Source organism: Petaurus breviceps, unplaced genomic scaffold (genome assembly GCF_028583685.1).
Source record: "Petaurus breviceps papuanus isolate PSGF00001 unplaced genomic scaffold, PetGlider_PUasm1.0 151, whole genome shotgun sequence".
Lineage (NCBI taxonomy): Eukaryota > Metazoa > Chordata > Mammalia > Diprotodontia > Petauridae > Petaurus > Petaurus breviceps.
In genome coordinates, this window is record NW_027185712.1 from 292,588 (window position 1) to 308,306 (window position 15,719).

The following is a 15,719-nucleotide window of genomic DNA, read 5'->3' on the forward strand; positions in this document are numbered from 1 at the left end:
GTTGCTATAGATATTTCAGTGTGTATAGTCCCTTTCTGTCTTTGACGGAATATACCCTTGCGGGTTTGAATCAAAGAGGAGGGACACTTTACTATCTTGGTGTAATTCTAAATTGCTTTCTAGGATGGTTGGACCATAACATTTCTTTTCACTATTCACCTCCTGTTTATTTGTTGTCTTGTAGCTGGGTCATGATGGAGCCTCTCCTGAGAGCTGCTGGCTTGTAGAGGAATTGTGTATTGCTGTGCCTACAAAGGGAAGCATGTACACTCTGCGCTGTAACTGCTGGCTGGCCAAGGATCGCGGTGATGGGCTGACTTCCAGTGTCTTTGACCTCCTGGATGCTGTGTTTGTGAATATCGGTGTGAAGGTATAGAGTCCATGAAATAACTAAGATCCAAGAGTAGAATTGAAAGGTGCTCAATGAACCAAACCAGTGAAGTGTTCACCCACCCATCCACCCACCCACACACACACATGCACATGCACACACGAACACATTGAGCAAATGGCTAAGTCATGAGGATTTCTTTATTAAAAAAAGTTCCTAATATCAGTTTAGAATTGGGTCATTACCACAAGAAATTACAGAAAGGTTATCCTTAAGGAACTTAGATTTAGATTATTTGAAAAAATGTTAGAAATTGCATATGTATCACTATAGCTTGCAAAAACTTAGCATTTATATATATCTATATCTATATATATCTATATATATATATAGTGATACATGATAAAGTAACTAGATATGCATACTGGAAGTTTACTAGCCTTTACAAACTAGACATGACAAATCCTGTACTACCAACATAAAACCCCAAATATCTTTGAGAATTCATCAAATAAACTGTGCTGAAATTAGAGCATCATTTCAGACAGACCTGTTGCCCAGAACTGCCTGGATGTAATATTGATCTATTAGATGTACCAAATAATCATAATCTCCAAACTGCATGAAATGAAAAAATAGAGAGAGCAGCAGTAACCCCTGTTGTGCTATTTGCCACAAGAATTGTCCCAAAGAAGTTTCCACTGAGTTAGATTCAATATTTTAAAGCCATCATTTTATACATTTGTACAAGAGGTCAGAGAACATGAAATGTAAAAGAAAAATAGGAAAACAAATTGTCCTTAGACAATTTCTATCTGAACTTCATAAAAAATTTAGAAGAATGAGATTTTTAAAAAGAAACAGTATTGATAACTCATTTATATGAACAGAAGCTACTTGCAGACAGAGACTGTTTTGCTATTCCTATCACTTGGCCTAGTGCTGGCATACACTAGATACTAAATCAATGCTTGTTGAATTGAGTTGAAAATAGTATTTTAATGTTTGCAAAGCACTTTCCTGACAAGCACCCTGCAAAGTAGGTTATGGTGATACCACTAGCTAGCTGCCCTTCCTACTTTCCAACAGTATGATGAAGCGCAAGTAAGTTCTTCATAATAGTAAGTAGAAGTATAGGGTAGATAACAGGTCTCAGTTTTCTCATTAATAAAATGAGAGGGTTGAATTAGATGAACCCTAAAGTATGTGTATGTGTGTGTGTGTGTGATACATGCACATGTGTTTATATAATCCTAAAGTAGGAGGGAGAATTGGTGCTTCAACCCAATCCTAGGTCTTCTCCCATCCCCAGTCTATACAGAGGACAAGATCTCTCTTTCCCCTTTAGATTCTACCTAATTAATACTACTCCTGGCAGAATATTTTACATTTTTTAATCTATCATGTGAGATGTTCTCATTTGGTACTCAGAAAAATCCTGTGAGGTAGGTGTGGCAGAGATTATTATTCAAAATTGACAGATAAGAAAACAGATTTATTTGATCATAGGAAATATGATATTGTAAAGAGTTCCAGGATGTAATTAATCGACCTGGATGTCAAACCTGGCTCTGGAACTAATAGATTGTGTGACCTTGGGCAAGTCCCTTTGTCTCTAGGATCATCTACTTCCTCATTTCTAAAATAAAGAGGGTTGGATTAAAAGAATCTCTAGGTTCCTTGAGGGGAGAGATGGTTTCACTTTTGGCTTTAGGATTTAGCATATTGCCTGGTGCCTAATGATCAATTGATAAACTCTTGTCCATTGATCAATTTATTTAAACCCATACTATTCTATGAAAGGTAGAATTGGGGAGTGGAAAGAACACTGGACTAGAAACCAGAAGATGTGACATCCTGCTCTTGGTTTTGTCACTAAGCAGTGATCACAGTTCATTATAGGGAAGTCCTTCACATCTCTGGACCTCAATTTGCTCCTGTGCAAAATGGGTCTACTAAACTGGGTAACCTCTAAGGATGATTCCATTACAGAAACCTGCCATCTTTGTTACTTTAGGCAAATCACTTCCTAATTTCTTCATGTGTAAAATGAGGGAGTCAGATTAAATGATCTCTGAGGTCTCCTTCCAGTTCTACATACATGAGTTCAATGCGTTCCAATGAGATCAGTAAATTCTCATTTTGACTAATATGAGTTTGTGGTTAAGTTGACTTGCCCACATTTACACTGGGCTTTACTTAAGCTTGGCGAAGAACCCAAATCAGAGTTGAACCTTCCTGATTCACACTGCAGATCTATTCCATCCACTTTACCATGATCAGATCCCCAGAAAGTACAACAGTGTTGTCATTAAGTAAACATCATTAAGCACCTCTTGTAAGGGGTAATGTGGTAAAATAGAAAAATAGAGAAACAAAAAGTTGGCTTTGGAAGATCTAAATTCAAATCCAAACTCTGATGCTGCTACTATCTACATAAACTTAGTCAATTAACTTAAGCCCACTGGGCTCAGTTTTTTGTTTTGTTTTTGTTTTTGTATTTTGGAGGGGGAAGGCAGGGCAGTTGGGGTTAAGTGACTTGCCCAAGGTCACACAGCTAGTAAGTGTTGAGTGTCTGAGGCCGGATTTGAACTCAGGTCCTCCTGACTCCAGGGCCAACGCTCCATTCACTGTGGCACCTAGCCTCTCCTGGGCTCATTTTCTTTATCTGATAAGTGAGAGGTCAGACTAAGCGGCTTGTGAGGTCTCTTCCAACTCCATATTGATGAATCTGTGAGCCTATGTTATGTGCAAGGCCATTATACTTGGTCCTAGGCACAAAAAGATCTGTATGACCCAGGGCTTGTTGTCAAGGAGCTTATAATCTAATAGAGGTAAGGAAAGGTGCACCAAAATTGTTCAAGTATAAAGAATAGGCAAATTGTTATGAGAAATATGAGGAGAAGGAAGTAATTTACTCTTGAAGGGGAAACATAGGCCAAGGAAGGGCTTCACTGAGGGGGTAGCACCTGAATTGGCCATTGAATGGAAGATCCTTCAACAATAGAGAAGGGGAAGAGATTGAGACCTTTATAAGAAGGGGAAGGGAGTTACAGAACGAGAGTTGGGGGAGGGCAGGATGGGGACAGAGAATAGAATTGGACAGTATATAATTCATGAAGTGAAGTAGCATAAGCTGACTGGACAGGTAAATTGGAGCTAGGTTGTCAACAGCACTGCACGTCAAATTTGGCATTCAAATGGTTCTATAGATGGATGTTCAACCCTGCTCCTTATTCCCCATGGTTTTGGACCCCAAAAATGCCTTTGGAAAGTAGGATGAGTGAAGTTATATCAGAGCCAAGACCTTCCTGGTTATGTTCCAACATATTTAAATGAAAGAATTGAGTTATTGGGTCATCAAAAAAGAGGTTCCTAATGGAAACACTGGTAGGCAGGAGTATCAACACATGGGCCTCCCAGGTGGTGCAATCCAAGCCTTGGTACTACCTCAGTCTGCTGGGATGGGAAACTCTCCTCTGCAGTGTGACAGACACTGCTAGATCTTGCCTTGTTCATTCCTGTCATTCTGCCCTGATGCTTAGTTACTGACTTGTATGTGTATGTGAGTGTGTATATGTGCATATACCTACACACATGCAGAGAGACACACTACATGTGTAGCTTGGTGTAAGCAAGTCTGGTGTGTAAACATCTGGATTCACAGAATAGTTCATTACTGATATGTGTGTATATGTGTGTATACCTGTACACACATGAGTAAACAGACACACAACAGGTGTAACTCAACATAAGAAAGTCTGGTGTGTGAATATCTAAATTCATACCAGACTTCTTCCCTTGACAAAACAATCATTTAGCTTTCAGTAGCCATCTTCTCAGGACAGTTAGTTTGAATGAAGGAAAGACACTCAGTTTGGATACAGGTTCTCAGGAACACATCTTTGCATAAATTGAATTCCACCTGGAGAGAGAGAGAGAGAAGAAAGAATTTAGGACTTCTAAGAACTCTAAAGGTCAGAACACCATTTTGTTCACCTCTAATAACTGGTTGTCCCAAAAGACAATGAATCGCCCATTTGTATTTTTTTTGTTTCCTTGTTTGTTTAAATGCCCATCTGTTTACATGGCAGCCAAAAATAGTGGCACACCTGTGAGTTTGATCAGGTTGTCTTCTATCACAGAAATGTCTTTCTTCCTTGTCTCTACTTCACTTTAAAGGTCCAGCCTGGACTTCAAGGCTCAACTTAAGTCTGACCTCTTCCCCAAAAAAGGAAGCACTTGAACATTTTTATATCACCTATCATGTGTTAGGCATTGTGCTAAGTACTTTGAACAGTCTTTTCTGCCACTTTTTCTGCCTTTCTAAATTCCTGTGGTGTGTATTATCCTGATTGGGCAACCTAGCCCTTGATTATATTTTAACTCTTTATATTAAACAACAACAATCTTTCTTCTCTGGAAATTGGATTTAGAATCATAGAATTCAGAGCTAGAAGAAGCCCTAGAAATCATCTGCTCCACTATATGTATTTTTCAGACAAGCAAACTGAGGCCCAGAGAGAAGTGACTTACATAAAGTCACCCAGGAAATTAGCAGCATAGGCAGTACTAGAAACCACATCTTCTACCTCCTATACTAGGCTTTCTCCTAATATCATCCACAACATAGCTGGAAGCCCAGAAATTAAAAACAGCTAGAAAGACTTCTCAGTTATGATAAGAGTAGCTTGTTACCAGCTCCTGTACCGTTAATCTCTCAGGTGCCCACCCAGAACCTTATAAACTTAGTGATGTGTATAAAATAAGGCTATAGATTTAACAAGATTAGTATAGAAGCAGACTTAAAGGTGAGTTGGGGGTTCATAGAGGCACTGATGTCAATAGGAAGTCACAGTCTGAAAGCAAGGGAGGAAACAGAAAAATAGACAATAAAGGTACAAAAACTTGGCACTATTTAGTGTGTAGGCAGACACACAGTCATAAAAAACCATAATTGGTTCCAAGGGCATTAAAGTGCAGCACAAGATGCTTGTGGTAAATGATTTTAGTCACAAAGGAAAGATTAGATTTTGTTCAGTGTACTATATTTAATAAGGCAGGGAAATATGTAAGATAATTTTGAAAATTTTTTATTAAAATGATTAGCTTAAAAAACTCAGTACTTAAAAGGATAAGCTTTAGTTATCTGGAAGAAACCTAGGCAATATGCATCTTATTCTCCAACTAAGTCAAATATATAAGGTGATGGTGGATTCTGAAATCATAGGCTTAAAGCTGGAAGAACTTTATAGTCATCTAATCCAATCCCTTTATTTTACAGATGAAGAAATTGAGGGGCAGAGAGTTTAAGTGATATGTCCAAGGTTATGTTCAGCGTGACATCAGGAAGATCTAAGTTCAAATCCTGCCTCAGATGCTACTCACTAGCTGTATGACTATGACATGCCCACTCAATCTCTTTAAGTCTCAGTTTCTCCATCCCAAAATTGGGGGCAATAATAGTGACTACCTCACAGGGATATTGTTAGGATCAAATGAAATAATGTACATAAGCACTTAGTAGACATCAAGGTACTGTCTAAATCAAGCTATAGATAATATTATTATTATTCATATCTCATAGTTTCTTTGTCATAAGAATTACTAAGAGCAGAAGGCAGGATCTATGTCAATTCATTTCAATTGCACATGCATTTATTAAACATTCACTAAGTTCCAGAAAGTGTGCTGGGGAGAAATACAATGACAAAAATGAATAGTACCTTCCCTCAAAGAGCTTACATTTTTCTTTTTAAATTAAAAAAATATATTTATATTTAACATTCTTTTCTTTTTAAATTTTGAATTCCAAGTTCTCCCCTCTACTCACTGAGAATGCAAGTGATATATCAATTATACATGTGAAATCATGTAAATCACCTCCATATTAGCCATATCACAGGGGAAAAAGCAAGAAAAAATAAAGAAAACAAGAAAATTGTGGTTCAATTTGCACTCAGAGTTCACCAGTTCTCTCTCTGGAGGTGGATTATATTTTTTCATCATGAGTCATTTGGAACTGTCTTGGGTAATTGTATTGATCAGAGTAGCCAAATCTTTCGCAGTTGATCATCATTGCTGTTACCAAGCATGATGTTCTCCTGGTTCTTCTCACTTCACTTTTGCATCAGTTCATATAGGTCTTCTCTAGCTTTTTCTTAAACCACCCTCCTTGTCATTTCTTATATCACAATAGTACTCCATTACAATCATATGCCACAACTTCTTGAGACATTCCCCAATTGTTGAACATCCCCTTAATTTCCTGTTATTTGCCACCACAAAAGGAGCTGCTATAAATATTTTTGTACATATAAGTTCTTTTCCTTTTCCTTTTATCTCTTTAGGGTACAGACCTGGTAATGGTATTATTGGATCAAAGGGTTTTATAAACCTTTCTTATATGTTTTATAAAAAACAGTTTTATAACTCTTTGGGTTTAGTTCCAAATTGTTCTCCAGAATGAATAGACTAGTTCAAAACTCACCCAACTTCTTATTAGTATATTTATTTTTCCATATTCCCTCTATTTGTCATTTCTCATACATATGAAGTGATATCTCAAAGTTGTTTTAAATTGCATTTCTCTAATCACTAGTGCTTTAGGATACTTTTATATGACTATAGCTTTGATTTCTTCTGAAAACTTCCTGTTTATAACCTTTGATTATTTATCAATTGCATAATGGCTCATTTTTTTTTGCAAATATGACTCAGTTCCTTATATATATATATTTGAGAAATTAGGCCTTTATCACAGAAACTTGCTATAATTTTTTTATATTACTTCATTGTCTTTGTCATTGTCTTTTAGTGAAATGTAGTCTTTCTGTTTATTTCTTTTAATTATATTTAATTTTTCTTTTACTCTGTTCAGGATTGTGATTACTACCCCTGCCCTTTACACTTCAACTGAAGCATAATAAATTGTATTCAGTCCTTTATTTTAACTCTGTGTATGTCTTTCTGTTTTAAGTGTGTCTCTTGTAAACCATGTATTGTTGGATTCTGGTTTCTAATCCATTCTGCTATCCACTCCCATTTTATGAGTGAGCTTATCCCATTCACGTTCACATACTAACTCTATATTCCCCTCCATTCTATTTTCTTCTGTTTATCCTTTTCTTTTTAATCCTATCCCTCCTCAAAAGTCTGCTTTGCTTCTGACCACCTCTCTCTTAATCCACCCTTTCTTTTCTCATTCCCTCATCCATTTCTTTTATCTCTTTCCTCTCTTATTTCCCTATTGGTTAAGAAAGATTTCTATATGAAACTGTGTGTGTGTGTGTGTGTATTCTTATCTCTTTGAACCAATCCAATAAAAATGAGGTTTCAAGCATTGCCTATTACCTCTTCATTTTCCTCTCCTCCATAAAAGCTCTTCCTTGTGCACTTCCTTTATGTGAGATAATATTCTCCATTCTGTTTCTCCCTTCCCCCTTATCTCAATTCACCTCTCTTTCTCACCACTTCATTTTTTTTGGAGATCATCCCAACATAATTGACCAACATCCATACTCTCTGTCTATATAGAATCCTTCTAACTGCGCTAAAAATGATAATTGTCTTAGTTGTTACATATATCATCTTCCCATAAAGGGATGTTAACATTTAACTTTACTGAGTTCTTTATGATTTTTCTTTCATTTTTACCTTTTTATGCTTCTATTGAATTTCTTGTGTTTGAATGTCAAGTTTTCTATTCGACTGTTGTCTTTTCATCAAGAATGTTTGAAAGTCCTCTATTTCATTAAATATCTATTTTCCACAAATAAATATCATTAAATATCATATTCCAAGCCCTCTGTATCTTTCATGTGGAAGCTGCTAAATTTTGTGTGATTCTGACTGTGGCTTTACAGTATTTGAATTGTTTCTTTCTGGCTGCTTGCAATATTTTCTACTTGACCTAGGAGCTCTGGAATTTGGCTATAATATTCCTGGGAGTTTTCCTTTGGGAATCTCTTTCAGGAGGTGATTGGTGAATTCTTTCAATTTCTGTTTTACCCTCTGCATCTCATACATCAGGTCAGTTTTCCTTGATAACTTCTTGAAATATGATAGCTAGGTTCTTTTTTTGTTTTTGGTCATGGCTTTCAGGTAGTACAATAATATTTAAATTATCTTTCCTAAGTCTATTTTCCAGGTAATTTGTTTTTCTTAAGAAATATTTAATATTTCTTCTATTTCTTCATTCTTTTGACTTTGTTATATTGTTTCTTGATGTCACATAGAGTCATTAACTTCCAGTTGTCCAATTCTAATTTTCAAGGATTTTTTTTCCTTCAGTGAACTTTTGTACCTCTTTTTTCCATTTGTCCAATTCTGCTTTTTATGAAGTTCTTTTCTTCAATTAATTTTTGTACTTCATTTTCTATTTGGCCTATTCTACTTTTAAAGAGTTCTTTTCTTCAGTGAATTTTTGTACTTCTTTTACAATTAGATCAAGTTTGCTTTTTAAGGTGTTATTTTCTTCAGTATTTTTATGCTTCTTTTACCAAGCTGTCAATTCTATTTTTGTAATTTTCTTGCATCACTCTCAATTCTTTTCCAGTTTTTTTCCCTACCACTCTTGTCTCTTTCTTTAACTCTTCAAGGAATGCTTGTTGGGCTTGGGTCCAATTAACACTTTACTTTGAGGCTTTGGTTATAGCTATAGTCATGTTATTGTTTTCTTCTGAGTTTGTTTCTTGGTTTTCCCTGCCACCATAGTAGCTTTTTATGGTCAAGTTCCTCTTTCCATAGTCATAAGTGCTAATGATCCTCTCTGCCTCTTTTGCTCCTTTAAGGCCAACCATAAGTGCTCTTCTCTGTCCTGGAATTGCAATGCAGAACTGTGTATGGGTAGTAGAGTTGCAATAGCACTCAATCCTGTACCCAGTCCCAGCAAAGAGTCCCCTGTAAGCTCTTTTTACCAGTTAACTGACCCCACTTATGGTTTCTGGGCTGAGAGCTTTTGAAGCTGCTGCTACTGCTACCACTGTCATGGCCATCTCCAAGGCCCACTATTGTTACTCCCATTCAGACACTCTGGACCAGCTTCCACCCAGGTGTCACAGAACTCTCCTAAAGACCTACTAAGTTATATTAGACTGGAAAAATGTCTCACCTTGACTTTTATTTGGCTCTGTTGCTCCAAAATTTGATTTAAGATATCATTTTAAAGTTGTTTGCAGGGGAATGTTGGGAGAATTCAGTTGGGGTGCTGCCCCTACTCTGTCATCTTCACACCTGAAGAGCTTACATTTTAATGGTAAAAAAAAAACTATACATGCACACACAAGTAAATACAAAATATGCAAAGTACTCTGAGAGGAGAGCCCTAGTAACTGAGTGGAACAGGAGAGGCCTTGTGCAGCACTTGATTTGTGTCTTGAAGGAAGCCAGTGATACTAAGAGACAACTAAGGAAAGAAGGCATTCCAGGCTTTGGATACAGCCAATGCAAAAGAATATAGATGGTAGATGGCATGTTGTGCATGAGGAACAGCAAGTAGGCCAGTTTGGTTATACTACAGAGTATGTGAAGGAAAGTTATACTTAATAAATCTGGGAAGATAAACTGGAGACAAATTGTGAAGGATTTTAAAAGTCAAATGGAAGAATTTGTATATTATCCTGGAGGCAATAGGGAGTGGAATAACATGGTAAGACACATACTTTAGGACAGAAGTGGTGAAGCTGTGACCTGGAGGTCACATGTGGCTATCTAGGTCCTCAAGTGTGGCCCTTTGATTGAATCCAGACTTCACAGAACAAATTCCTTTAAAATGATTTGTTTTATAAAACTTGTACTCAGTCAAAAAACAGCACTTGAGGACATAAAAGGCCACATGTGGCCCTGAAGCTGCAGCTTCCCCACCCCTGCTTTAGGAATATCAATTTGGCAGCTATGAGTAAGATGCACTGAAGAGGGAAGAGAATTGAAGGAGGGAAACTAATTAGGATGCAATTGCTAAAGTCCAGGAGAGAGGTGAAGAGGACTGGGACTAGGGCTGGTGTCTGTATTGAGTAGAGAGAAGGGGATAAATATGAGAGGTGTCATGAAGGTAGAATTGAAAAGAGTTAGTGACTGATTGGATACGGAAAACGAGGAAGAGCCAAGAGTCAAGGATGAAACCTAACAGACGGCAATACCTTCACTTGAAACAGGAAAGTTAGGAAGAAGGGTGACCAAGTGGGTGGAGGAGGAGGGTGAAGAATAACTTTTATTTTGAACATGTTGAGTATGAGATGACTAAGGGACATCCAGTTGGAAATGTCCAATAGTCCGTTGGCCATGCAGGACTGGAGCTCAATGCATAGAGGTGATAATTGAACCCATAATATCACCAAAAGAAACAGTTGAAAGGGACCCAAGACAGAGCCTAGAGGGACACCCCATAACTAGGAGGCACATGGGTCATGATCTAGCAAAGGGGAACTAAGGGAGAGCAGTTTGACAAAAACTCATAGGAGTGAATATGTAAGAAGGTAGGACAGAAAACATTATGGTGAGGACTGAGAATAGGCTATTGTATTTGGTAATTAAGAGATCACTGGTAACTTGGGAGAGAGGGGTGACATTATACACCAGTTTACAAAGTACTGAGAAGAGTAAGAGGAGAGAAAGTGGAAGCAATGAGTGCAGATAGCTTTTTCCAGTTTGGTAGAGATGTGGAAGAGAGATATAGGATGATAGGTTGAGGGTATGCTAGGATCCAATGATGATTTTTTCAGGATGAGGGATATGGGAGTGTTTTTAGGCAGAAAAGGTCAGGAGCTGAAGTGGAAAGGAAGACATGAACTTTTACATACTGATTTTCTTGAAAAAAGAAGAATGACCTGGGGTGACTGGTAGAAAGCTGCTACAAAAAAAGGCATTTGTATCTTAGATACCTAGTTGGCCTGAATTCAAATCTGGCCTTAGACACTTACTAGCTGTGTGGCCATGGGCAAGTGCCTTAATCTCTCTCACACTCAGTTTCCTCGTCTATGAAATGGTGATACTAATAAACACTCACCTTCTAGGATTATTATGAGGATCAAATGAAATAACATTTGTGTAGTGTTTTGCAAGCCTTAATACTGGCATAACTCACAACAAACAATTTTTTAAAAATAATGGCCACAGTAATACTTCTGGAATTAACACTTTTGTGACCAGGATATCCCCAGCTAAGGCTATCATAGAGAATGATCTGCTCGTGAGTACAACCCTACCATTAATCAGGCAGTGGCTTGGTAAGCCCCACAGTATTGTCAGTGTGCTCCACTTTAAGCAAATCTCATATAGTCCAAGAAAATTATTCACTTTACAAAAAAAATACATTGATGAATTTATTCAATTTGACAAATATTTAGTGAATGCTTAGTATGTTCTGGGGATTCTTCTAGGTGATGAAAATACAAATAGAAAAACTAGTCTTTCTATTTGTATTTTCATCACCTGCCTCACATAGGACCTTGCACGTGGTGTGTGTTCACTAAACATCTATTGGTTATTTGTAGAATAAATGAATGGATAGCAAACTCACTGGATTCAAAGTGGAATTTAATTTATAAAAATTTGATTCTTATATTTTTAAGAGAACATGTGTTGCAAAAAAACAAAAGTACAACAGGAATTGTGCCAAATGAAGAGACATGGTCCCTGCTTGCCAGAAGCTCAAGATTGAGCTGGGGAGACAAGATGTATAAAGATGAAAAACCCTTAGGATCACATAGGAGAGAGAACATGCCCCAAGACTTTTTTTGAGTAGAGGAGAAAATGGGGAGAAGTAGCAAAGAGAAAAATCTAGGTCTGATATCAGGAAAATCTAAAAATTAGAGCTGTCCAAAAATGGGATGGGCTATGTCAAAGGTGATGAGTTCCCTCTCCACTGAGATCTTCAAGCACAGGTTGGATGATCACTTGTTGAATGTCTTACAGTGGGGATTGCTTTGGAGTTTGGGTTGTACTAAATGGCTGCTGGGGTCTCTTACACCTCTCATACTATTCATGTGATACTATGGAAGAGCCTTAAACCAACCTTTGCTCTTTTGGCAGATCATGTATGAAATGACCGTCTGGACAGGTGATATCGTTGGAGGTGGCACCGATTCTAACATTTTCATGACACTTTATGGTGTTAATGGGAGCACAGAAGAGGTGCAGTTGGATAAAAAGAAAGCTCGGTATGCAGAGGCACTAACCTCCAGTATTCCACAACCTGGCCCCATCCTTCCTTTGTTCTTATCTTCTCATCTACTGCTCCTTTCCACACATCCTTGACTCCAGTTAAATGGGTCACTTTCCTATTTCTCCCCAAATAAATATCTTGTCCAGTCATGATTCTATGTCTTTCTTCATGCTATTGATCTTGGTTGGAATGTCCATCAATCAATCTCTCAATCACCAAGTCCTTATTAGCTGCTGACCATGTCCCAGGTACCACACTAAGTGCTGGGGACACAAAGATAAAAATGGAACAGTCTCTGCCCTCAAGGATCTTACATTGTATTGGGCAAAACAACAGGTACCCATCACCGTGGGTGGAAGTTGGGGTGCGATATGTCAGGGTACCTATACTTATCCATATCTTACCTTCTTTTCAAGAGGTAGCTTAATGTTTCACCAACCCAGCCCACAACAACCTCTTCCACCTCTGAGATCTTATGACACTGATTCATTTGGTTCTAACCCTATACTGCCTTGTACTGACCATAGTTTTTCATATTTGTATAGCTTGTCTCCCCATCTAGACTACAGTCTCTGTGAGTACAGGGTAGAAAAAACTCCCAGTTTGTAATCCACTGAGCATCTGGGGTGGGGGTGGGGCGTAAGTCTGACCTCTTTTCACTCTATTCCATAGTATTTCAATGCAGCCATACCATCTGTTCCACCCCAGGTACACAAGGGTAGTGCTTGAGCCAGCCTGGACTATGGGTAGAGTCAGTCACTGCCTTAAATGGTGATTTCAGTTACCCAGGAAATTCCATAACTCTGAGTTTTCCCAGTCATATTCTTGACCAAACTGGAATTCGGCTGTTCTGTCTTCATCACTCTATTTTAAGGCTTTGATCTTCAGTAAAATAAATGTCCACCACCAAGGGAAACCTGCTCTGGCATTGGGTGGTCCCTGGCTCAGCATTTTAAGGTCTTTCCTGAGAATGGAAGGAGGGGAAGGGGACCAGAGCAAAAAGATACTGGCAGTCGATAGGGGCCTCAGAGAGGGCAAAGGAACAAATAGAAACTTGGGGACATTCAATACAATGCAATACAATACAATACAATACAATACAATACAATACAATACAATGCAACACAATGCAATGCAATGCAATACAATACAGTACAATCCAATGCAATGCAATTCTATGCAATACAATACAATGCAATGCAATGCAATACAGTACAATGCAATGCAATACAGTACAATGCAATACAACACAATGCAATGCAATACAATACAATACAATACAAACTCCTTGGTCAACTCAGTCTTGCTATATCATTGCCCCAAAGCTCCCTTTCTTAGAAGGAGTATCAGCAAGCAGAGGTTCTTGTCTAGTGGTTTTTGAATCAAATCCTTCAGGTGCAGTGAATAGAGCCTCCCCACCCAAGACTGGCAGAAGCACTTGGCTAAAGCCACCCCTGCATTCTCAGAGCCCAAGAGAAAGTTGAGTGGTTGGAAGTGAAGGGTGGAATTAAGCCTCCCACAGCTACAAAAGAAGGATGCGCCTAATGTACAAAAGACATGGAACAAGATGACAGTCACCCACATAGACAAGGGAATATTCCGTTCTGTGAAGGGGCAAAGTGAACTGGAACTTAAATGAATTTCATGAAGTAATTATGGGTTAGAGTAAAATTTGAACTGCTCCTTCTCTTTTTAAAAATAAATAGATTTTTTTCCTTCCTCTCTGCTGTGGTGTGTGTGTGTGTGTGTGTGTGTGTGTGTGTGTGTGTGTGTGTGTGAGACGTCTCAGGGAGATGATGACTAAATGCAAAGTGTCAAGAACTGAAGGCAAATAAAGACTGAAAATGTCTAGGTCACCTTCTACAAGCAAAGCTCTTATACTTTCTGAGTGGGGAATTCATTTATGAAAACTATCAAGGGGGACAATATCCACCACAAGCCACATGAAGGGAAGCTAGATGGGGGATTAGGGAGCAGCCCTTGGTTCCACTACACTGTACAGCTCCTTGTGGTCTATTGCCTCATTGAAAGTCCAGTTAGGGTGAGGAAATACAAACATGTGGGAAGTAAAATAAGAATTCAAAAAGATCTATGGCTTCATTGGTAAAGTTCTATCCACTGACAAATTGAAACCTTCCTACTAATACTTCCTAGACAATTTTGTGAGCTGCTGTAACCACAATCCAACCTAGGAACCTCTATTTCCTCATCTGTAAAATAGGAATAAGAAGACACACATTGCTCACAGCAGAACTTTCATGCAGATCAAATGTGCTAATGTGTAGAAATAGCTCTGTAATTAGAAAGCACCCCAGAAATATTGTCTGATTATCATTACCCCCATGCTCACAGGTTTGAGCGAGGACAGAATGACACTTTCGTTATGGAGATTGATGACATCGCCCCATTCACAAAGATGCGGATGCGGCTGGATGGGCAGGGCAACCGACCAGAGTGGTTCCTGGACAAGGTAACTGATGGGCCAGCCTCCACACCCCACCTCACTCGCCACACCGTTTCTGCTCAGTCTGCTTGCTCACTCTCTCATGCATTGGGTTCCTTCTTGGCATTATCTCCTCATATACCAGTATTGCCACCAGCCTGAAACTGTCATGACTAACCTGACCCTGTTCTCAAAACTGCTGCCCTTTCTCCCCCCCTCCCCCCAGGAGTTGTATCATCTGCTACTTTGTGGAATATTGCTTTCCACATTGTTCTCAAGGTAAGGGGGGAAAAGAATATAGACACATATGTGTCATCACCAAGAGGTTGTTCAGCAAGTGAGACATTTTTCCCAGTAACATAAATTGTGAAATAAACTATCCACCCAGGCAAGAAGGAGCTACAGTCCACATCAGTACAGAGAATATTCACACCAATATGTGTGAGGACATATGTGTATGAAGATATTATATTACGTTATGTTATGCTATACTATGTTACATTATAGGACAGCTAGGTGGTGCAGAGGGAAGAGCACTGGGTTTGGAATCAAGAAGACTCATCTTCCTATGTTGATATCTGGCCTCAGATACTTCCTAACTGTATGACCTTGGGCAAGTCACTCACCTCTGTCTCAGTTCCTCATCTGTAAAATGGGCTAGAGAAGGAAATGGCAAATCACTTTAGTATTTCTGCCAAGAAAACCCCAAATGGGTTCACAAAGAGTTGGACACAATTGAAATGACTTAACAACGCATCTTATCCTAGCCTTGCCTAGCCCAT

At 38.5% G+C, this 15,719-nt stretch overlaps 1 protein-coding gene across 3 annotated transcripts in view; it reads left to right on the forward strand.

The window, feature by feature from the left end:
- Positions 1 to 15,719, forward strand: part of LOXHD1 (lipoxygenase homology PLAT domains 1) — a 267,332-nt gene that overhangs the window by 200,615 nt on the left and 50,998 nt on the right. For 2 of the 3 annotated variants that reach the window (XM_069077562.1, XM_069077574.1), the window contains 3 exons: positions 185 to 370; positions 12,362 to 12,489; positions 14,847 to 14,964. In XM_069077562.1, coding sequence (XP_068933663.1) covers positions 185 to 370; positions 12,362 to 12,489; positions 14,847 to 14,964 — 432 coding nt within the window. The remainder of the gene's footprint in view (positions 1 to 184; positions 371 to 12,361; positions 12,490 to 14,846; positions 14,965 to 15,719) is intronic. The other variant, XM_069077570.1, reaches the window with a different exon arrangement.